Genomic DNA, 24,331 nt, shown 5'->3' with positions numbered 1-24,331 from the left:
TAATTAAGAAAGAAAGTGAAAGGGCCAGCATCCTATATAGGTTCAAGTCCCTGCTGTTCCACTTCTGATCCAGCTCCCTGCTATGGCCTAGGAAAGCAGTACAAGATGGCTCAAGTGCTTAGGCCATTGCACCCATGTGGGAGACCTGGAAGAAGCACCTGGCTCCTAGCTTTGGATCTGCTCAGCTCCAGCCGTTGCAGCAATTTGGGGAGTGAACCAGCAGATGGAAGACCTCTCTCTCTCTCTCTCTCTGCCTCTGCCTCTCTGTAACTCTGACTTTCAAATGAATAAGTAAATCTTAAAAATGTTAGTGAAATGCCGATTTATTGAAGGATGTATTTAAACACTGAAAGTAGACCCAGTCCTCTTCTCGTAATATACAGTTTCCAACGTGCCACCTTGGATAGGAACCAGCAGGGTAGCACCTGTCTGTAAATGGTATGGAATCGAGAGGGTCTTGATGTTCGTTCCCATAGAATGGTCTACTTCAGGTCAGAGGGGGTGAGCATATTGGTAAAATGTGTGGAATCAGTCAGAATTTCAGTTTTCTGGTTAGGGGACAGAGCTGCATTGTAAAGATAAAATAGCCAAGTTCAAGCATGTCGAAGGGCATGATTTGTGGCTGCTGAGAAGTAGCCTGCATAAGCACAGCATTAGATAGGACTCTTTTTTTTTGGGGGGGGGAGGCAGAGTTAGAGACAGAGAGAAAGGTCTTCCTTCCGTTGGTTCACCCCCCCCATGGCCACTACGGCTGGCGCACTGTGCCGATCCGAAGCCAGGAGCCAGGTGCTTCCTCCTGGTCTCCCATGCAGGTGCAGGGTCCAAGGATCTCAGCCATCCTCCACTGCACTCCCGGGCCACAGCAGAGAGCTGGACTGGAAGAGGAGCAACCAGGACAGAATCCGGTGCCCTGACTGGGACTAGAACCTGGGGTGCCGGCGCCACAGGCGGAGGATTAGCCAAGTGAGCCACAGTGCTGACCCCGACATACTGTAAATTTCATCCAGGGGCTGGCGCAGCAGCATAGTGTATAAAGCCGTCACCTACAGTGCTGGCATCCCATGTAGGCTCTGGTTCAAGTCTCGGCTGCTCCATTTCCGATTAATCTCCCTGCCTTGGCTGGAAAGCAGTAGAAGATGCCCCAAGCATTTGGGCCCCTGAACCTGCATGGGAGACCCAGAAGAAGCTCCTGGCTCCTGGCTTCAGATTGGCCCAGCTCTGGCCATTGCAGCCATTTGAGGAGTGAACCAGTATATGGAAGACTTTCTCTCTCTCTCTCTCTCTCTCTCTCTCTGACTCTTTGCCTTTCAAATAAATAAACCCTTTAAAAAATTCATCCATTTTGATGTACTGTGATGAGGCTTACTAAATTTTTTTTTTTTTTTTTTTTTTTTTTTTTTTTTTTGACAGGCAGAGTGGACAGTGAGAGAGAGAGACAGAGAGAGAAAGGTCTTCCTTTGCCGTTGGTTCACCCTCCAATGGCCGCCGCTGCAGCCGGCGCACCGTGCTGATCCGATGGCAGGAGCCAGGAGCCAGGTGCTTTTCCTGGTCTCCCATGGGGTGCAGGGCCCAAGCACCTGGGCCATCCTCCACTGCACTCCCTGGCCATAGCAGAGAGCTGGCCTGGAAGAGGGGCAACTGGGACAGAATCCGGCGCCCCGACCGGGACTAGAACCCGGTGTGCCGGCGCCGCAAGGTGGAGGATTAGCCTATTGGAGGCTTACTAAATTTAACCTATTCTTCACCCATCAACACAGTTCAGTTTTTTTTTTTTAATTTATTCATTTATTTGAAAGAGTTACACAGAGAGAGAAGGAGAGGCAGAGAGAGAAAGGTCTTCCATCCGCTGGTTCACTCCCCAATTGCGTGCAACAGCTGGACCTGCGCCGATCCAAAGCCAGGAGCCAGGTGCTTCCTCCTGGTCTCCCATGCAGGTGCAGGGCCCAAGGATCTCAGCCATCCTCCACTGCCTTCCCGGGCCACAACAGAGAGCTGGACTGGAAGAGGAGCGACCAGGACAGAATCCGGTGCCCCAACCGGAACTAGAACCCGGGGTGCTGGTGCTGCAGGCGGAGGATTAGCCAAGTGAGCCGTGGCACTGGCCAACAGTTTAGCTCTTAAACTGCATATTTCCTAGCCTGTGCTGCCAGGTATAGACCTTTTATTTATCTTAAATCTTGTAGTGTTATATGTGAATGGTTTTGGACAGTCAAGCATATTCTGTGATTCTGTGTTATGATTTAGGCCTTTTTTTTTTTTAAGATTTTATTTATTTGAAAGGCGGAGTTAGGCCGGCGCTGCGGCTCACTAGGCTAATCCTCCGCCTTGCGGCGCCGGCACACCGGGTTCTAGTCCCGGTCGGGGCGCCGGATTCTGTCCCGGTTGCCCCTCTTCCAGGCCAGCCCTCTGCTGTGACCAGGGAGTGCAGTGGAGGATGGCCCAAGTGCTTGGGCCCTGCACCCCATGGGAGACCAGGAAAAGCACCTGGCTCCTGGCTCCTGCCATCGGATCAGCGCGGTGCGCCGGCCGCGGCGGCCATTGGAGGGTGAACCAATGGCAAAGGAAGACCTTTCTCTCTGTCTCTCTCTCTCTCACTGTCCACTCTGCCTGTCCAAAAAAAAAAAAAAAAAAAAAAAAGGCGGAGTTAAAAACAGAGACAGAGACAAAGTTCTTCCATCTGCTGATTGACTCCCCAAATGGCCGCATCGGCCAGAGCTGGGTAAATCCAAAGCCAGGAGCTGCTTCTGGTTCTCCCAGGTGGCTGCAGGGGCCCAAGCACTTGAGCCATCTTCTCTTGCTTCCCCAGGCCATAGCAAAGAGCTGGGTTGGAAAAGGAGCAGCCAGGACACAAACTGGCACCTATATGGGATGCTGGTGCTGTAGGTGGCAGCTTAGTCCACTGCACCACAGTGCTGGCCCCTACTTAGGCCTTTTAAAAATGTTAGCTGTTGGCCGGCACCGCAGCTCAATAGGCTAATCCTCCGCCTGTGGCGCCGGCACACCGGGTTCTGTCCTGGTTGCCCCTCTTCCAGGCCAGCTCTCTGCTGTGGCCTGGGAGTGCAGTGAAGGATGGCCCGTTTTCTTGGGCTCTGCACCCGCCTGGGAGACCAGGAGAAGCACCTGGCTCCTGGCTTTGGATAGGCGTGGCGCGGCGGCCGTTGGAGGGTGAACCAACGGCAAAGGAAGACCTTTCTCTCTCTCTCTCACTCTCCACTCTGCCTGTCCAAAAAAAAAAAAAAAAGAAGAAGAAGAAGAAGCTGTAGTATTTTGTAGATGTTCCTTTATTTTGTTTTTTTTGTTTTTATTTTGGAAAAGCAGAGTTAGAGATCTTCTATCCACTGATTCACTCCCCAAATGGCTGCACTGGCTGGCCTGGGCCATCCTGGAGCCAGAAGTCTGGAATTCCTTCTGGGTCTCCCACATGAGTGGTAGGGGCCCAAGCACTTGAGCCATCCTTTGCTGCTTTCCCAGGAGTGTAAGCAGGGAGCTGGATCAGAAGTGGAGCAACTGGGATTTGAACCAGTGGCCATATGGGATATCATTGTTGCAGGCAGGGACTTAATCCACTGCGCCAAAACACTAGCCTCTAAATAAAAGTTATTTAAAAAAAATAGCTGTTTAATTTGGAAGGCAGAGTGAGAAAGAGAGTGATCGTATCTGCTGATTCACTCCCCAGATTCCTGCACAGCCAGGCCTAAGTCACTTGGTCTCATGTCGGTGGCAGAAACCCAAGTCCTTGGGCCATCATACACTGCCTCTCGGGCGCGTTAACAGGAAGCTGGATTGGAAGCACAGAGTAGTTGGTGTTTAACCACATCCTCTGATAGGGTATGTGAGTGTCCCACGCGACACCGTGCTACGCTGCCTGCTCCGGAAAACTGAGAGGAAGGTGATCTCCCTTCTGTTACTCCAGATGCCCTGAAGGGCCAAAGCTGGGCGCTCTTAATGCAGTCCAGGAAACCAGTCGTCTGTCATCACAGCTGCCCAGGGTCTGCATTAGCAGGAAGCTGGAGTCAGGAACCAGGGGCTTTGATATGGGACACAGGCATTTTTTTTTTTTAAGTTTTATTTATTTATTTTGGAAGAGTTATAAAAGAAAAAGGGGGGGAGAGCTTCCATCCACTAGTTCACTCCCCAGATGGCTGCAGTGGCCAGCTGGGCCAGGCTGAAGCCACAGCTTCATCCAGGTCTCCCATGTGCATGGCGGGGGCCCAAACACTTGGCCATCTTCTGCTGCTTTCCCCAGGCTGTTAGGGAGCTGGATTGGAAGGGAGTAGCTGGGACTTGAACCAGCACTGATGTAGGATGCAAGCCTTGCAGACAGTGGCTTTACCTGCTATACCAAAACGTTGGCTCCGCAGGCATTTTAACTGGCATCTCAACCACAAAGCCAAACACTGGCCCAGAAAACTGCTTTCTAATCATAATCACGGATGTCGTCTGTGGAACTCCAGAGTGACGTCCCTGGGTACAGATGCTCAGCATGTAGTTTGTGGTGAGGACTGTCACTTCGTGCTTCGTGTGCACAAAGAAATTTACTCTGCTTCCTTTAATCTCAGTTTCTTATGGAGTCCGTCTGTTCTCACTATGGAATTTTTAATAAAGTTCTTCTAGTGGATAACTTTTCCACCTTATCCAGAGGATTAAATCAGTTAAACATGTTGATGTCTTTGAACAAGTTCTTCAGCTTTAGCTTTCTGTGCCTCTTCTTGAAATTGTGGGGTTTTCTCCTTTATCTCGAAGTTACCTGTTTGAAAAACAGACCATCTTGTGGACTCACTTCGGTTGAGAGTCAAGCTTAGATAGCCCCTATCGAAAATATCAAATGGATGACTGTCGAGGTGGGACCCCTCATGTGAAATGATTCGTATTGTGAATCACTGTGTCCCCCAGTGACCAATTACCCAAAATTCATTTTTTGTTTTAGATTCTATAGCTATGGAGCTCAGTGATGCAAATTTACAAACTCTGACAGAATATTTAAAGAAAACCCTTGATCCCGATCCAGCCATCAGACGTCCAGGTAAAAGAATAAATGTTGGTTTTGGTTGGTTCATTCTTTAAGGACAGATGAGAGAAATCCTTGTGTAGTCTGTCTGCTTGTAAATTCAGAAAAAGGAAAAAAGGGGTTGTACTTGGATCCTCAAGCACAGCTTGTAGTGTTAGTTTGACTACTTTATAGTCATGAATTTTACATGCTTTTGTTTGATAAAAATGGTTTTTATTTGGTGTCTTCTGGCATAAAAAAATACTAGTTTAGGAATAAAAAGTACTGATACATTGAGAGTTCTTTCTGAGTCTTCCCAAACTTAAAGCCTGAAATTGGTCATTTGGTCATAGAGAGGAAAGTAATTGCGTACAGGGTGATTCAGAGCATGGAATCAAATAATCAGGTGTCTCTTAACCTTCCGGTTGGGTTTGGTTTAATTAATAGATTTTAAAACCTAGAATGAGTTCCTTCTTCCTCTCCTGGGTTTTACCAGTTACATTGGTTTTTCTTTTTTAAGATTTATTTATTAGAAAGGCAGAGATAGAGAAGGAGAGAGAGATCTTCCATTTGCTGGTTTACTTCCCAAAAGGTCACAAAGGCTGGGGCTGGGCCAGGCTGAAATGAGGAGCCAGGTGGTTCATCCAGGTCTCCCAGGTGGGTGCAAAGGCCCAAGGACTTGGGCTGCCTTCCACTATTTTCCCCAGGCATATTAGAGGGGAACTGGATCAAAGTGGAGTTGCCAGGGCTCAAACTGGTGCCCATATGGGATGCCAGCATCTTAACCCTTTATACCACAATGCTGGCCCCTGCCAGTTACCTTTAGAAAACTTAAGTATAACCTTAGAATTTAAAACTCAGGATTCACAGGAGTTGGTGTGAAGGTAAGTGGTGTGAGGCAGGCCAAGTCGGAACTGGTAATACATGCATGAATGCCCTGGTTAAGGGGCAAATGCTGTTTGAAGCCACCTAAATTTAGGCATTTAGATCAGTTTTGCAAGAACAGATTTCTAACTTTGAAAAATACAAGATATATCCTCATTTTTTAAATAACAACCACAAAAATTTTTGAAACAAATAAAACCAAACAACTTACAGGGAGTGGAGGTCTTGAGCACTCAGTTAATCCCTGATGTAAGTCATGTTAACTCACTAGTGTGCATCTCGCCTAGAGAACTGTGGAAATGTCTCCTGGCAACATTGAGTGCATGTGCCCATAAAGTTGTGTGTGCTGTAGTAAATAGACTCACAGACATGTTCATGTATACATCTCTATTCTGAAACAAAAACTGATTTTCTCGTTAGTGCTTGATGGTAGTGTTCATGGATAAAGGAAATTAAGTGCTCTAATCTTTGAATTTCCCAGGAAGCCTTTGCCACCCCATTAAAAATTATTTTTAATAGAATGTTTTTGTAAGATGATAATGATATTTCTATATGAATCTAGGACATTGTAGAAATAAACTGGTTTTCTGGAGAAAGTTATGGATACAGCATTTCTCAGGATCGCTTAATATCTGTAAAATGATGTGGAGATGGAAATGTGTAGTGGATCCCAACTTACAGATCCCACTGTGCTCCCTTGATCGTTGAGCTACAGCAGTGTTAAGAATGAACTGGGGGGCTGGTGTTGTAGCGTAGTGGGTAAAGGCACTGCCTGCAGTGCCAACATCCCATTTGGGCCCCAGTTTGAGACACGGTTGCTCCACTTCCGATCCAGCTCCCTGCTGATGGCCTGGGAAAGCAGTGGAAGATGGCCCAAATCCTTGGGCCCCTGCGCCCTCATGGGAGACCTGGAAGAAGTTCCTGGTTCCTGGCTTCAGATTGGCTCAGCTTCAGCTGTTGCAGCCATTTGGGGAGTGAACCAGCTGATGGAAGACTCGCTCTCTCTCTCTCTCTCTCTCCTTCCTCTCTGTAGCTCTGCTTTTCAAATAAATAAATATTAAAAAAAAAGAATGAACTGGAAGACCTTTGAGTGTGTACGGTCACTGTGAATTTTGTGTGTATAAGTTGGAGGAAATGAATACAGAAAGGAATAGACTTCAACTCCTGAGAAGATACTGGTTATGATTAATGAAAGACTTGCCAGTTTATATGGGTTTTCCACATGGATGCAGTGTGTTGCCCTATCTGAAATGCTGACCACCATCTAGGGTTGAAACAGCCTCCTGTACTCATGGAAAACCATGGTATGTCCCCTCCTAAAAAACATTTACAGGGGCCGATGCTGTGGCGTAGCGGATAAAGCTGCTGCCTGCAGTGCCGGCATCCCATATGGGTGCTGGTTGGAGTCCCAGCTGCTCCACTTCCGATCCAGCTCTCTGCTGTGGCCTGGGAAAGCAGTGGAGGATGGCCCAGTTCTTCTGCGTGGGATACCTGGAAGAAGCTCTTGGCTCCTGCCTTTGGATCGGCGCAGCTCCAGCTGTTGCGGTCATCTGGGGAGTGAACCAGCGGATGAAAAACTCATTCATTCATTCCTCTCTCTCTCTCTCTTTCTCTCTCTCCCTCTCTCCCTCTCTCCCTCTCTCCCTCTCTCCCTCTCTCCCTCTCCCCCTCTCCCTCTCTCTCTCTCTCTCTCTGCCTCTCTGTAACTCTGCCTTTCAAATAAATAAATAAATCTGAAAAAAAATTTTACAATTCACTAGTCCTACACTTAAGGCTTAGATTTAGCCTATTCGTTAAGATGCTGTGACCCACATCAGAATACCTGGATTCAATTCCTGATTCCAGCTCCCTGCTAATATGCACCCTGAAAGGCAGCATTGATGGCTCAAGTAATTGGGTTCCTGCCACCCACGTGGGAATCTGGGATTGATTTCCCAGCTCCTGTCTTTGTTTAGGCCAATACTGATATTTGCAAGCATTTGGAAAATGAGCCAGCAGATTGGAGTTCTCTCTGTGTGCCTCTTCATGCCTCTGCCTCTTCCTGTCAGGTATTTTTTAAAAGATTGGTTTATTTCAAAAAGTTATAGAGAGAGGGAGAGACAGAGAGGTCTTCCCTCTGCTGATTCACTCCCCAAATGTCTGCTGCCAGCCAGGGCTGAGCCGGAGCCAAGAGTCAACAGCTGCTTCTGGATCTCCCACATGGGTGCAAGGGCCCAAACACTTAGGCCATCGGCTGCTGCTTTTCCCAGGCCACTAGCATGGAGCTGGATCAGAGGTGGAGCAGCCAGGACACAAACTGTTGCACATAGGGGATGCAGGTGTCGTAGGTGGTGGATTTACCTGCTGTGCCACCAGCCAGCCCCTCAAATAGATATTTTTTGCATTTTCATCAACTTTTAACTTTTTAATGGTTTATTTTTTTGCTTGAAATAATTATGGAGAGAGCGAGCGAGCGAGTGAGATAGAGAACTTCCATCTGCTGGTTCACTCTCCAATGATGTTAATGGCTGGGGCTGGGTCAGGCCAAAGCCAGGAGCCAGGAGCTTCCTCTGGGTCTTGTATGTGAGTGTAGGGGCGGGGACCTACGCCATCTTCCACTGCTTTCCCAGGCACATTAGCAGGGAGGGAGGGAGGTGAAGGGGATCAGGGCAGCAGGACACGGTCGTGGCAGCACCGTTCATGTACTGGAACCCAGAACTGCAGGAAGTGAGTTTGCTGTGGGACCGCTTACTGCACAGTAGAGCTGGTGATCTTCACCAAGGGTTCTGCTTTCACCATTTTTGTTCTCATCCTGTTTCAGATTGACCTCACACATCTTCCTCTGGGAGGCCCTGCTCTCAGCTGCCACAGGAGGAAGAAAAGAAATGGGCTCAAATAGATTTTTTAAAAATTCACAGAAAATGCATATTAAGGAAAGGCATGGATTTCAAAATTTTTTCCAGCAAAATAAGCTTTTTAATTGTATTTTTTAATGAACTTAAAAATTATGTTTTATTTTTTGGAGACACAGAGCTCCCATCCCCCCAAATGCCCAGGTGCCGGCCAGGGTTGGGCTAAAGCCGGGAGCCAGGAACGCAAATCTAAGTCTCCCATGTGGATGGCAGGAGCTCATTTACTTGAGCCATCACTGCTGCCTCCCAGGGTCTGCATTAGCAGGAAGCTGGAGTTTTGGAGCCCAGGGCGGGCAATCTAACCAAAGTGCTCCCCTATAGGACACGTTCGTTGTAAACAGTAGGACAAACCCCCATCATGAACTCTTTGAAATATGTCTTTATGTATTACCATGAACTAACTAATTTGGTCTTCACCATAGTCCTATAAAAGAAGTATTGCTGTATATAGTACCAGTAACATTTGGAATAAGCTACAGGTGTATGACTTTTACCCTGAAGTTATTTATCTCTGAGTATTAAAGTGAAATCCTATAGACCCACATAGGTTTCCTAAGGAAAAATAGCCTAATGTTTTAATTCTCTGATCCTTCAGATACACATACTTTGGTTGTAAGAACAAGTCTTCTAACATTAAAATTCTTTTTATAGCTGAGAAATTTCTTGAGTCTGTAGAAGGAAATCAGAATTACCCATTGTTGCTATTAACATTACTGGAGAAGTCCCAGGATAATGTCATCAAAGTGTGTGCTTCAGTAACGTTCAAGAACTACATTAAAAGGAACTGGAGAATTGTGAGTATTTTGCAAATATTTGTATATAATTTAATGTCCTGCATAAGATTTAAAAGTTTCAGACATGATTTAAAGAAAAAAGCTCCTGTTCTTTTTATTTGAATTCATATAAATTCCTTCATGTTTGTAACTTAAGTTGCTTTAGAGGGTGTGATTTGGTTTTAAACTCTATTATGGTTGAAATGTAACTTGAGTTCCCTGTCTAACGAAGAAACATTTTGTGAGAAGGCAGTCTAAATGAGTAACTGAAGTACTTTCTGTTGTGGACTAGGAAAATTAGGGCTGAAAAAAATCATATTTAAAATGTAGAATGCCAGGGTTGGCGCTGTGGCTTAGTGGGCTGAGCCTCTGCCTGCAGCTTGGGTACTGGGTTTGAGTTCTGGCTCCTCCTCTTCTAATCCAGCTCTCTGCTAATGACCTAGAAAGCAGTGGAGGATGTCTCGAGTGCTTGGTTTGCTGCACCCACGTAGGAGACCTGGAAGAAGCTCCTAGCTCCTGGCTTTGGATTTGTTGAAGCCATTTAGGGAGTGAACCAGCAGATGGAAGACCTCTCTCTGTCTATCCCTCTCTCTCTCTCTGTAACTCTACCTCTAAATAAATAAATAAAACATTTTATTTATTTATCTATTTTTTAAAAGATTTATTTATTTATCTGAAAGAGTTACACAGGAAGAGAAGAGGCAAAGAGAGAGGTCCTCCATCTGCTGGTTCACTCCCCAGTTGGCTGCAATGGCCGGAGCTGCGCCAATCCGAAGCCAGGAGCCAGGAGCCTCCTCTGGTTCTCCTACATGGGTGCAGGGACCCAAGTACCTGGGCCATCCTCCGCTGCCTTCCCAGGCCATAGCAGAGAGCTGGATCAGAACTGGAGTGGCTGGGACGAGAACTGGCACCCATATGGGATGTCGGCACTGCAGGCAGTGGCCTCACCCACTACGCCACAGTGCCGTCCCAAAATTTTTTTTTTTTTTTTTTTTTTTAAGATTTATCAACAGGTAGAGTTAGAGAGAGAGAGAAAGGTCTTCCTTCCCTTCATTCACCCCCCAAATGGCCACCACAGACAGAGCTCTGCCGATCCAAAGCCAGGAGCCAGGTACCTCCTCCTGTCAAAAAAAGTTTTTTTAAAATGTAGAATGCCAAATAATTTAGAATTTAAATATTTGGTTAGGGATTTTGGCCTGTGTCTTGTGGGTTATGGAAATACAAGGGTACTTCAAGGAGTTCATGGAAAAATAAAATTAAAAGGTAAATAAATTTTTGAAATTCATAGCTTTTTCATAATGCACATTTTTCCATGAACTTTTTTTTTTTTTTTTTAAACAGGCAGAGTGGATAGTGAGAGAGAGAGACAGAGAGAAAGGTCTTCCTTTTGCCGTTGGTTCACCCTCCAATGGCTGCCGCGGCCAGCGCATCGCGCTGATCCGAAGCGGGGAGCCAGGTGCTTCTCCTGGTCTCCCATGCGGGTACAGGGCCCAAGTACTTGGGCCATCCTCCACTGTACTCCCGGGCCATAGCAGAGAGCTGGCCGGGAAGAGGGGCAACCGGGACAGAATCTGGCGCCCCGACCGGGACTAGAACCCGGTGTGCCGGTGCCGCAAGGTGGAGGATTAGCCTAGTGAGCCACGGCGCTGGCTTCCATGAACTTAAAAATTATTTGAGAACAATAAAGAAAAAGGGAACTCCCATCCACAAGTTTTTTTTCTCCAAATGCCCAGGTAGGGCTGGGTTAGGCTGAGGTTAGGGATCTGGGAACTCAATCCAGGTCTCTTACATGGGGGACTCAATATATGTCTACCATGTGTGTGGCAGGGACCCAAGTACTTTAGCCATCATCTACTACCTCTCAATGTGCATAGTAGCAGGAAGATGGAATTGGCAATAGAAAGTACTCAGATCCAGGTACTCTGATTTGGGGTGTGGGTATCCCAATAGGTGGCTTGATAAACTTTCTGAAGTACTCTTGTATATTCTGATTTCTCAAAAACTACCTTAAATTTTTTTTTTTTTTTTTAATTTCATTTGAAAAGCAGAGGGGCAGACTGAAATCTTCTATCCACTAATTTACCCCCTAAGTGCCTGCACCAGCCAGGACTGGGCTGGGTTGACACCAGGAGCCTAGAACTCAATCCAAGTCTCCTGCATGGGTGGCAGGGACCAAATTGTTGCCATTCTCTGCTGCCTCCCGTGATGTGCATTAAGAGTAAGCTGGATGGGAAGCAAGGAGCCCCGAGGAGCCAGCACTCAAACCAGGGGTTCCCATGTAGGGTGGGAGTGTCCAAAGCAGCAGTTTGACTGCTCTGCCAATTGCCCACCCCTGTGTGTGCTAATTTTAAGATGTGTCTTAAAATCATAAGTTAGGAAACAGGCATTCTCCGTACATTTATAGGGGTGGGGTCATCCTGCGGGTGGATCTTTATAAGGCCCACAAAATCATTTGGCCTGGCCCTACCAAGATAACTGTGGAACTCAAATCTATAGCAGGCTAGTTTGTGTGTGTGTGTGTGTGTGTGTGTGTGTGTGTGTGTGTTTAATGATTTATTTCATTTATTTGAAAGGCAGAGTTACAGAAAGTGATATCTTTCATCTGCTGGTTAACTCCCCATAAGGCTGCAGTGACTGGGGCTGGGCCAGTCTGAAGCCAGGAGCCAGGAGCTTCTTGTGGGTCTCCAATGTGGTTCAGGGGCCCAAACACTTGGGCCATCCTCTGTTGCTTTCCTGGGTGCATTAGCAGGGAGCTGGATTGAAAGTGGAGCAGCCAGGACTTAACTGGCGACCATGGGGAATGCTGGCATTGTAGGCAGCAGCTTAACCCCTTAGATACCACAACACTGGCCCCATCAGGCTAGTTTTTAAGTTGATAATTTTGCATCGCCCATGAATTGTGTTATAAATATCCAAAGCCCTTAGCAGAAAAAAAGGTTCCTCACCCCTGATGGAAAGTGGTTCTCAACTGGGGACCAGGTGATGTTGGCAATATTTGGAGACTTCACAGCTTGGAGGATTGCTACTGGCATCTAGTGGGTGGAGGCCAGGGGTTCTGCTGTTCATCCCACAATCTACAAGGTAGGTCCTTTCAACAGCTCCTGATCCAGAATGGCAGCAGTACTAAAGCTGAGAAACTCTGGCTCATGATAAAGGAAAAAAAAGTTACTGATAAGTGGTAATAATGTAGAAAATACTAAGATTAACAGAAATGGTCATGTTTTCTAAAAAGTCAACTTGAAGCCGCTCAAGTATTTATTTAGAATCTTGCATTCCATGAGTTTGAAAACTGTAAATACTGTTTTTAAGCTTGTATAATTGGTCAAATATTACCACATGTGGTGAAGAAATGACTTGGGAAGTCTTAGAAATGGTGTTTACACATCCATCCCTCCAAGCAGGCCTTGTGGCTGCTGTTTGGGATGCCTGCATTCCATATTCTGCTTCCGGTCCAGCTTCTTGCTGGTGTGTCCTGGGAGGCAGCAGGTGATGTTTCAAGTGCTTGGGCTCCTGTCTTTGGCCTGGCCTAGCCCTGTCTGTTGTGGCCATTTGAGAAATGAACCGAAATCATGTTGAATGGGAAATCAATCAATCAATCAGTCTCTGTCTGTCTGTCTGTGTGTGTCTCTCTCTCTCTCTGTTGTTCTGCCTTTTAAATAGAATAAAATAAATAAACATTAAAAAAAAATCCATCCTCCACTTGAAAGCTTGCTAGGCCTCTATCCTGATTTGTAAAGCCAGAGTGACTTCTAGAACCCCCTTGGGTGGTGGCATCCAGGATGCATTCTCATCAGTAACAGTCAAAGTAAGAGGGAGACTTTTTGGGGGGAAGCTTTTATTTATTTATTTGAAAGGCAGGGTTACAGAGAGAGATTCCCAAATGGCTGCAGTGGCCAGCGCTGGGCCAGACTAAAGCCAGGAGCTTCATCTGGGTCTCCAGCATGGATGCAGGGCCCGAGTAGTTGGGCTTTCTTTGGCTGCTTTCCCACGTGCATTGTCAGGAAGATGGATTGGAAGTAGCAGAGGCAGGACTTGAACTGGTGCCCATATGGGATGCCAGCACTTTAGGCGGGAACTCTGCTGCACCAGAGCTCTGGCCTCAGAAGGCTTTAGATGAGAGTTAAATTGAAGCTTTTAAAGATGAATATATAGATTATATAGTATATATCAAAATATTTTATTATTATACATTCCTTTTAGCTTACATAAAGAACTGATATTCTTAATTGGCATTAGGAATTCAGAACTCCATTGACTAGCATGTGAAATATTTGCAATTGCGAGAGAGAAGTACATCTGGGGGAAAGGGCTCATGCTTTCATAACATTATTAAAAGAGTCTGTGACCCATGGAAACAGGGAAGGTTCCACCTTCTATTCATGTTAGATAACTAAGAAATAGGAGAGGTAGTTATGACACTGCTTTGGGCACTCTGGAGTTAGTGGGTTCAAGTGCCAACTTTTTGGTAATGGTCTTCTTGGGAAGCAGCAGGTCAAGTGCTTGGGTCCCTGCCACCCGTGTGAGAGACCTGGATTGAGGTCTTTGATCCTGACGTCAGCCTGGTCCAGCCTTGGCTGTTGTGGGCATTTAGGGAGTGAACCTGCAGATGGAAAAAATCTCTCTGCCTTTCAAATAAAATAAATTACTAAAAATGGGAAAAATATCCAGGAAATAAAAAAAAAATAGTTTTGTGGTAGAGGCCTTTGTCTTTATTTAATTAAACTTATTTCTAACTAACATGATTGAAGTGTTGGTCCTTCCTAACGTCAGAAGGAAAGCAAAAAAAGAAGAAAGGGGGGTCCTGTCCTGGGAATGAAATGGTTATCTGCTTGGGTTCCTGCTTGTTGGCACCAGCCGATGGTGTTAACTGACTAAGCAGCCTACAGCTCAGAATGTGTGCGGGGGAACGTCTGCCTGCACATGTGCAGTGTTGTATCAAGTCCTGTGACCGCCATGGGACATAATAACCAATCAGATCATGCAAGTAGTCATATAAGGAAGCTAGAACCATATATAGAAAATACTCCTCTTTGTTTGAGGCTCAGTCTTTTTGGATAGGACATGAAGACTGATTAAGTTGCTAATTCACTGATGTTTGGCTCTTGCTCTTAGGTTGAAGATGAACCAAGCAAAATTTGTGAAGCGGATCGAGTGGCCATTAAAGCCAACATTGTGCACTTGATGCTTAGCAGCCCAGAGCAAATCCAGAAGCAGGTGATGTAGCCTTGCTCTTCAGGCAGGTCCCTTCGCGAGGCTCTCCTCTGATTTCTCTTCTCCTCTCCCAGTTAAGTGATGCTATCAGCATCATTGGCAGAGAAGATTTCCCTCAGAAGTGGCCTGACTTGTTGACGGAAATGGTGAATCGCTTTCAGAGTGGAGATTTCCATGTTATTAATGGAGTCCTGCGTACAGCACACTCGTTGTTTAAGAGGTACTGATGTACTGACACCTGGTCTCTCTTGTGTTTGCTCTATGACCAGTTACATTTTTGTGACTGGTGTTACGCCTGTGAATATGGTAATCTAGGAGCACACGCCTCTCAGTTCATTGTTCCTTTTCAACTTAGGATGTTTATTTCACACTGCCTTCTCACCTGTGAAGTATGTAGATTTGATAGCTTAATTTCTTTAAAAAAATTCCTTCCATTTTAAGTTTACAAAAGCCATTTAGTCACTATTCAGCGTCTAATCTTAATGACCTGAAGTGACCCAGTAAACGTAATCTGTTTTGCCTTTAATTTTCTAGATACCGCCATGAATTTAAGTCAAACGAGTTATGGACGGAAATTAAACTTGTTCTGGATGCTTTTGCTTTGCCGTTGACAAATCTGTTTAAGGTATGAAATGACATTGTGGCACAGGGCCTGTTTGTATGAATTTTAAGAGCACTGTCTGAAAACTGCTTTGATGGGTGGTGTGGAGAGCAGCAGTCTGCCTGGCTAGATCGTGACCTCCCGTCCATCACGGCATTCTGACCTGCTGCCCTGCTTCTGTAGGAATATCACCTCTGGGCTGGCGCCGCGGCTCAATAGGCTAATCCTCCGCCTGCAACGCTGGCACACCGGGTTCTAGTCCCGGTCGGGGCGCCAGATTCTGTCCCAGTTGCTCCTCTTCCAGGCCAGCTCTCTGCTATGGCCCGGGAGTGCAGTGGAGGATGGCCCAAGTGCTTGGGCCCTGCACCCCATGGGAGACCAGGAGAAGCACCTGGCTCCTGCCTTCGGATCAGCGCAGTGCACTAGCTGCAGCGTGCCGGTCATGGCAGCCATTGGAGGGTGAACCAACAGCAAAGGAGGACCTTTCTCTCTGTCTCTCTCTCTCACTGTCCACTCTGCCTTGTCAAAAAAAAGAAAAAAGAAAAAAAGGGGATATCACCTCTCTCACCCAGGTATCTGAGTATGTGTCTACAGCTGTGTTTTGGATTTCATTTATTAATTTATACATTCAGTATCATTTTACAGTGCACAGGCTGCTTTCCTAGACATGCTTTTGGTCTTTGTGAGAATCCATAAGATTGAAAGAAATCTGCCATTAGCCCTTTTCCCCAGGTCAGAAGAGAAGGCCAGTGTAAAAGAGCCAGCCTCCAGCTTAGTTGTACCAATTCCAGAAAAGTCGTTTATTTTTTAAGAAGGAAAGTAGCATCATATCCAACAGTAAAGTGTACAGGGTTTTTCATGGTGAGGATACCTTAGCACATTTTATTTTGAAAGATAAAATTGTACAAACTAAGATCACTTTAAAATACAGTGAAAAAATGCTTTGGTGTTATGCCCATTGGATTCTAATGGAAGCAGTTCTATAGATTTGGGCATGTTACTGAGAAAACCTAAATAGTCCCTAACTCCAGGAGACAGGAAGTAACGTCTGCTGGGGGTCTTTTATGTAACAGGTAGACATAGTACTAGGACATTTTATGTGTTTTCTCATCTAATACTCTGTATGATGTAGGGATTACTCCCATATATCAGTAAGGGTATTGTGACTTAGTAAAATCATTTACCTTTCTCAAAGACTCTTATGCATAAGAGTCTGGGTTGTAAACAGATTTATCTGGCATTTAGAACATGCCTCACTGTGCTGCCTTGCGTTACTTTTTTTTTTTTTTTTTTTTTTTTTTTGACAGGCAGTTAGACAGTGAGAGAGACAGAGAGAAAGGTCTTCCTTCCTTTGGTTCACTCCCCAGATGGCTGCTACGGCCAGTGTGCTGCGCCGATCTGAAGCCAGGAGCCAGGTGCTTCCTCCTGGTCTCCCGTGTGAGTGCAGGGCCCAAGCACTTGGGCAATCCTCCACTGCCTTCTTGGGCAACAGCGGAGAACTGGACTGGAAGAGGAGCAACTGGGACAGAATCCGGTGCCCCAACCGGGACATGAGCTGCGGCACTGGCCCTTGTAGTACTTTTTAAAATTTTTATTTTATTTATTTGAAAGGCAGAGTTACAGGTAGGGAGGGAATGTGTGAGAGAGCAAGCGTGCACTGCCATTGCTGGTTCACTCCCCAAGTGGCCGCAATGGCTGGGGGCTGGGCCAGGCCAAAGCCAGGAGCCAAGAGCTTCATCTGGGTCTCCCACATGAGTGCAGGGGCCTAAGGACTTGAGCTGTCTTCCATTGCTTTCCCAGGTGCATTAGCAGGGAGCTGGATTGGAAGTGGAGCAGCCAAGACTAGAACTGGTGCCTGCCTATCTGGGATGCTAGTGTTGCAGGTGGTGGCTTAACCTTCTATGTCACGGTGCCGCCCCTGCCCCCCCCCCTTTTCAAGATTTATTTTTGTTAATATATTTCTAGAGTGTCAGATCAAAGATAGGAGATGTGCACAGTTTTATAGATAAACCTAGTTCTTGCAGTTAGAATAAACAGTCAGCAACAACATAATGCCTGGTGGCAGAGGAATTAATGAGGGTATCTAGAGACCGTTTTGTATCATGTGACTGCAAATAATCACATAGATGATTGGAAAGATAAAGCTCAGAGTGTTTATATTGGAATATAGTGCTATGATGAGTAATATAAAGATAGTTTTGGGGCCTGTGCTGTGGCATAGCATGTAAGGCTGCTGCCTGTGGTGCTGATAGCCCACATGGGCACTGGTTCAAGTCCCTGCTGCTCCACTTCAGATCCAGCTCTCTGCTGTGTCCTGGGGAAGCATCAGAAGATGGCCCAAGTCCTTGGGCCCCTGCACCTGTGTGGGAGACCCCGAAGAAGCTCCGGGCTCCTGGCTTTGGGTTGGTCCAGCTCCAGCTGTTGCAGCCGTTTGAGAAGTGAACCAGCAGATGGAGGCGCTCTCTGTCTCTCCCCACCCCTGTCACTCTGCCTTTCAAACGAATAAATCTTTTTAAAAACAATTTTTTTTCCAGAATTTCTTAAATGACTTTATGTTATCAATTAAAAGTCCAATTTCTGAGCAGAAATAGAAGTGGTCTTCATGTAGTACTAGTCTTTTTCCCCCGGTCAGCATGTTGGTTACCCTACACTAAAGTCCTGTTCCTGTATTCCTTTCCAAGGCCACTATTGAGCTCTGCAGCACCCATGCAAATGACGCCTCTGCCCTGAGGATTCTTTTTTCTTCCTTGATTCTGATCTCAAAGTTGTTTTACAGTTTAAACTTTCAGGTAAGTTTCATTTGATTTTTTTGCTTCTTTGAAGTTCAGTAGACAGTTTTGCATTTGATAGAGACTTCCGTGTCTGCACGGATTTTCTGAAAGAAAAGGTTTTGTCTGACTCCCTCTATTATTTGTTCATTTTATCTACAATGTTCTCACAGTGGTTACTAGATAAACTGATGGATATTGCATAGGGAAACATTGTGTTTCTTAAATCCAGAAGTTAGGAAAACCCCTTCTCCTAACTCCTTAGGAGAGTCCCCTGTACACTGTTTTCCTGAGGGCATTGAGACCTTCCTTTGTTTGCCTGGGTTTTGACATGGGGAGCTGTATTTTGATTGGGAGATCCTGACTAGCTTACACAAAAAGGCCCTTAATGGAAGTCTGTGGTGGAGACAGAAGGTTGAAGTACTGGACCAAAAGCAATTTAGAATCCATGGTGATTTGGAGGAAACACAGCTACGTGTTAGAGCAGGAGACGCCTGGACACCCTCTCCACTAATGCTTTCTACATTCACTCCAAATGCCCACAGTGGCCAGAGCCACGCCAAGGCCAAAGGTAGGAGTCAGGAACTCAGTCTGGATCTCCCGTAGCAGTAGCAAGAACCCATTACCTGGCCTATGACTGCTGCCTGCAAGGGTCTGCATTAGGAGGAAGCTGGAGTCAGGAGCCAGAGGCAGATGTCAGACCCAGCCGATGCCATCCGGGACACGGGTGTCTTAACTGCACACCATCCTTTTGTCTGTCAGGAGAACATTCCTCAAAGGGAAGCTGGAATGCATTAGCTCAAAACGACAAGCCCCACATCAGTGTTAAGCTGGAGGACAGTTTGAGAAATTCTTCGCTAAATAAATCACTACTGTTTTTGCTTATTGCTTCTTTTGGATTTTTTTGGGGAAGTCAGATGAAGCTGTTGATAACTTGTCAGGCATTGCTAGGGAAGGGAGCATAACTTCATGGTAGGATGGCTTTCTCCTTGTTGAGATCAGTAACTAGGAAGATGGTAAGTTTGAGCTTGATCATGTTAAAATAAATGCAGTAGTCCAGAAAGGAAAGGAAAGGGCGTTTAAGCTAAACTTTGTGAGGAAAAGGTTCACACAGTCTTAGCTGGACCTTGAAGGAATGAATAGATTCAGGCTCGGGGGGAAATTCAGGCAGCATCATTGATGCTGAAGGCAGATAGAGCCAGAAGCCAGAACGACTTGTTCAGCTGCCACCAAGCAGGCAGAGACTTCGTGTCAGACTAGATATGCTGTGATTGGGGTCGTGGACCTGAACCTGTGGGCATGTGTTAAATGTTCAGTTGCTAGGTAAACTTATTAAATAGCTGGCTTTTTTATTTATTTATTTGAAAGGCAGAGCAAGCGGCAGGGTTGGGGGTAGATCTTCCTTCTGCTGGCTCGTTTCCCAGCCAATTCTGGGCCAGACTGAAGCCAGAAACTCCATCCCGGTCTCCCACGTGGATGGCAGAGGCCCAGATCCTTTGTCAAAAGCTGCATTGGGAAGTGGAGCAGCTGGGACTCCAGCCAGAGCCCTAGTACTGGATGCCAGTGTTGCAGGCCGTGGTCCTATGCCACAGCCATGGTACCACACTTTAAAGTCTGAAGTCAGTATTTATTCTTTAGGATCTCCCAGAATTTTTTGAAGATAATATGGAAACTTGGATGAATAATTTTCATACCCTCTTGACATTGGATAACAAACTTCTACAAACTGATGTAAGTATTTAAAATGTTACAGTAGCCCTTTTTGTCCATTAGAAATTAGTTGGTTGCTGTTTGGGAACCTACTAGTCTTACATTATTAAAGATAAAATTCCATTAATGCAAATAGTATTTATTGTATATTCCACATTTGATTGTGTCTAGGTTATAGAAGGTTACAGAATTTTTAAAAAAAAATTATTTATTTCCTTCTACTTGAAAGGCAGAGTGACAGAGAAAGAAATAGAGTTCCTTCTGATGGTTCACTCCCCAGGTTCCTGCGATAGCCATGGCTGCACCAGGCTGAAGTTGGGAGCCTTGAACTGCATCTGGTCTCCCCACATCGGAAGCAGTGGCCTCATCACTGGGACCATCATCTGCTTTCCTTTTTTTTTTAAAGATTTATTTGAAAGATAGAGTTACAGACAGAGGTGGAGAGCGAGCAAGTGAGCATGCGAGCAAGCGAGGTCTTCTATCTGCTGGTTCACTCCCCGAATGGCCGCAACGACTGGAGCTGAGCCAGTTTGAAGCCAGGAGCTTCTTCTGAGTCTCCCACATGGTGCAGGAGTCCAAGGGCTTGGCCTTCCTCCACAGCTTTCCCAGGTGCATTAGCAGGGAACTGGATAGGAAGTGGAGCAGCCAGGACATGAACCGGTGCCCATATGGGATGCTGGTGCTGCAGACTAGGGCTTTAACCTGTTGCGCCACAGCACTGGCCCCACCACCATCTGCTCTCCGCCAGTATGTATTAACAGGAACCTGGATCAGAAGCAAAATAACCAGGCACTCTGGTATACTATATAGGCCTGCCAAGTGGCGGCTTAATGTGCCGTACCACACCACCTGCCCTTGTAAACTTTTCTAGGAAAGGCCAGGCATTAATATTTTTAGTGTTATGGACTGTGTGGTCTGTGTTATAGTTACCAACAGCAGCCAAAGATAGTATTATAAATTGTATACATGGAAAACACATGCAAATAGCTGGCTATGTTTCAGTAACATTTATTTATTTATTTGTTTGTTTGTTTGTTTGTTTTTAATTTGAAAGGCAGAGTTATAGAGAAAGAGGGAGAAACAGAGAGCAAGCTTCCATCCACTGGTTTACTACCCAAATGGCTGCAACGGCCAGGACTGGGCCAGATTGAAATCAGGAACCAGGTCGTTCTTCTAGGTCTCCCATGTGGATACAGGGGCCAAGCACTTGGGCCATCCTCTGCTGCTTTCCCAGTTCCATTAGAAGGGAGCTGGATCAGAATTGGAGCAGCCAGGGGTCAAACCCTGGTGCCCATATGGGATTCTGACACTGTAGGCAGCAACTTAGCCCACTGTATGCCAGCACCAGCCCCAGTAAGCTTTTCTTCTAAAAGTAGGCAGAAGATTGAATTTGATTTGCAGACCAAAGCTGACCTGCTGTTTTGGGTTGTTTAATGTCTTACAACTGAATTATTTGTGAGAATCCTATAGCATAACCTTAGTTGGGTATTAATGGATTTGAAAAAGATAACCCTGTTGGCACACAGCAAGATGATCCAGCTAATCATACTACGGAGAGGAACATGTGATATGGTCATTTAGGTTTCTGTAGGCATGTACTGTCTTCCAGTCTAAACCAGAAGTATCTTCTCCTTTGTCAATGAGACAAAAGGCTTTATTTAACTTGAAAACAGATGCCAAGAGCTGTACATAGAAAGTATTTTGTCTTATTTACCTGGAAGACCTTGTCACTAGATTGATGGTGGCATAGTGTAGCTTACAGTAATTGATTTGGGTTTAAATTTGAGAATCTCGTTTGGAAACAGTAGCTGCTACTCTTACTTATGGTAGCATTAAGTTCATATGTTTGAGTTTTTCTGTTTTCTTTACTGAGGATGAAGAGGAAGCAGGCTTATTGGAACTCTTAAAATCCCAGATTTGTGATAATGCTGCACTCTATGCCCAAAAATATGATGAAGAATTTCAGAGATACCTGCCTCGTTTTGTCACGGCCATCTGGAATTTGCTAGTTACAACAGGCCAGGAGGTTAAATATGACTTGGTAAGATGAGGTTGTGCCAAGTGGTTAAAAGACCTTCTGTCCCTTTCGCGAGAAATACAGCTGTTCAGTTTTGCTTCTAAAAATATTCTTCTGTGTGTTTTATTCCAGTTGGTAAGTAACGCAATTCAGTTTCTGGCTTCAGTTTGTGAGAGACCTCATTATAAGAATCTCTTTGAGGACCAGAACACGCTGACAAGTATCTGTGAGAAGGTCATTGTGCCTAACATGGAATTTAGAGGTAATTATGGCAAAGTATACAAGGTTTTCAGGCGAGTAGGGCTCAGGCTTTTTTTTTTTTTTTTTTTTTTTTTTAAGTACATTAGTATAAATTTGATAAGTATTGTGTTGCTTTTTGTAACATACTCAGGTTTTTTTATTGCTAAATGAAACAGCATGTAGGCCTTTACTGCCTGTTCTCTAAACCAACACAGAGAATGTGGCATCTGTGAGAGTTGCTGAAATGAGCTTCATTGTGTACTGAGGGATTTTGTTTCTTTTTAAATAAAGATATTGAATAAAGACTTTAAAAATCCCATTATATTAAAAAGAAAGTGTCTAGGTTCTCAATTTCAGTAAAGAACTTGGTTTTCTTTGATTTAGTATTGGACCAAGGCAAATTTAAAAGTAGAAGTGAGTGATAACTTTTAAACACAAGCTTGAAGCCCACTTAGTTTGTGTTTAAGGTTAAAACTGTCCTGAGAGCCTGTATTTGTGTATAGACGACTGTCCCTCCGTGAAGAGCAAGTGGTGAATGGGAGAATTGTGCTTTCTGTCGAGGCAGCCATTAGATCAGACTCTCTGATGATCAGTCTGGAACCAGATGAGGAAATTAGGGACAGCACAGGGTGAGGGTCTGTTCCATGTTTTCATCAAACCACATTCAAAGGATAGATCTTTGTCACAATATTTTCCTTCCCAGTTTTCTGTTGTTGACATACTTCTATGAAATAATAGTGATTATAGTTAGATTGTTGGTTTTTAAAATGTTCTTTTACCTATCAAAAAGTGAATAGTCCTACATTGGTCCCCAACGTTTCCTTTTGAATGTTGGAGGTGAAATGCGGTTCCGTCACCTCTCACAGCCCTGCACGTCAGCCCCTGGTGTGCACTTGCTGCTGTCAGACAAAGCAGCTGTGACGAGTGACTTGGCGTCTTTGGGGTGATTTGACATGTCGACTGTCTTTACAGCTGCTGATGAAGAAGCATTTGAAGATAATTCCGAGGAGTACATAAGAAGAGATTTGGAAGGATCGGGTGTGTGTTTTGGTTTTTTGATTATTGGTCTCTTAGCCAGTCTTTTTTAAGGTGGTTCTCTCTGTAATAAATATAGGGAGGAGTGGGAGTTAATAAAGGGAATCATTCAGTTGGCTTTCATGAAATATTTTTGTTATTTTACATGTTAAAAAGCTATGCTTACATAAAGCGTAGAAGTTGAATCATTTATCTTGTATACTTTATCATCATCCTGTCATTTTGTATTTGTGGTGGGGGTGAAAGTTTTCATGATTTATGTTGCTGATAAGTGTCGGGGGACAGTCTGTGCTCTTGTAGACTGCCTGGGTGGGTTGGCTGGTGGAGGTTGCTCCTGTAATGCATTTCCTTCTGGTTTGCAGATATTGACACCAGACGCAGAGCTGCTTGTGACCTCGTACGAGGGTTATGCAAGTTTTTTGAGGGACCCGTGACAGGAATATTCTCTGGTTATGTTAATTCTATGCTTCAGGAATATGCAAAAAATCCATCTGTTAACTGGAAACACAAAGATGCAGCTATTTACCTGGTCACATCTTTGGCATCAAAAGCCCAAACACAGAAGGTAAATCTTTTCAATGTGGTTTTGTTTGTAAAACAGATATTGGTAACCACAGAAATCAAAAAGAAATACATAATCTCCAAAAACAGCTTTATGTTGGTAGTTAAACATGTGAGTTTTTTCAGGTTTTATTTTTTTGAAAGCCAGAGTGACAGAGGAAGAAACAGAGACATCTTCTGTCCACTGATTCACTCCTCAAAAGGCTGCAACAGCTGGGGCCAGGCCAGGAGACAGAAGGTCCATCTGATCTCCCCCGTGGGTGGTGGGGCCCAAGCACTCGCACCATTACCCACCCTTCTCTAGGCACCTTAGCAGAGAGGCAGATGGAAGCAGAGTGGCTAGGACTGGAACTGGCTTCATAAGAGGTGCAGTTGTCTCAAGTAGCAACTTAGCCCTCTGTGCCATGATCGCTCCCCCAAACTTTTAAGCTTAAGAAGAAACTGAAGACTAAGATACTGGACAGATGGTGCTCTTGTTACACCTTAGCTACACTGCGTTTAGAAAACATGATAAATTTAGCTGTTTTAAATTTAGAGGTGTTTCATTACTATCTTGTAGCATAGCAGGTAAGGCCACACTTACAGTACCAACGTCCCGTATGGGCTCTGGTTTGAGGCGCAGCTGCTCCACCCCAGTCCAGCTCCCTGCTAA

General features: G+C 45.2%; 1 protein-coding gene across 3 annotated transcripts in view; it reads left to right on the top strand.

The window, feature by feature from the left end:
• The window catches only part of CSE1L (chromosome segregation 1 like), a 42,626-nt gene that overhangs the window by 5,372 nt on the left and 12,923 nt on the right, over positions 1 to 24,331 (top strand). For 2 of the 3 annotated variants that reach the window (XM_008274808.4, XM_051844940.2), the window contains exons 2-12: positions 4,928 to 5,023; positions 9,415 to 9,557; positions 14,649 to 14,750; positions 14,822 to 14,967; positions 15,282 to 15,372; positions 18,030 to 18,137; positions 19,755 to 19,847; positions 21,700 to 21,867; positions 21,976 to 22,105; positions 23,056 to 23,121; positions 23,481 to 23,683. In XM_008274808.4, coding sequence (XP_008273030.1) covers positions 4,939 to 5,023; positions 9,415 to 9,557; positions 14,649 to 14,750; positions 14,822 to 14,967; positions 15,282 to 15,372; positions 18,030 to 18,137; positions 19,755 to 19,847; positions 21,700 to 21,867; positions 21,976 to 22,105; positions 23,056 to 23,121; positions 23,481 to 23,683 — 1,335 coding nt within the window. In that variant the 5' untranslated portion in view covers positions 4,928 to 4,938. The remainder of the gene's footprint in view (positions 1 to 4,927; positions 5,024 to 9,414; positions 9,558 to 14,648; positions 14,751 to 14,821; positions 14,968 to 15,281; positions 15,373 to 18,029; positions 18,138 to 19,754; positions 19,848 to 21,699; positions 21,868 to 21,975; positions 22,106 to 23,055; positions 23,122 to 23,480; positions 23,684 to 24,331) is intronic. The other variant, XM_008274809.4, reaches the window with a different exon arrangement.

Source organism: Oryctolagus cuniculus, chromosome 11 (assembly GCF_964237555.1).
Source record: "Oryctolagus cuniculus chromosome 11, mOryCun1.1, whole genome shotgun sequence".
NCBI classification, from domain to species: Eukaryota; Metazoa; Chordata; class Mammalia; order Lagomorpha; family Leporidae; genus Oryctolagus; species Oryctolagus cuniculus.
The sequence above is the reverse complement of the archived record's forward strand: the minus strand, read 5'-3'. Positions and strand labels throughout refer to the sequence as shown.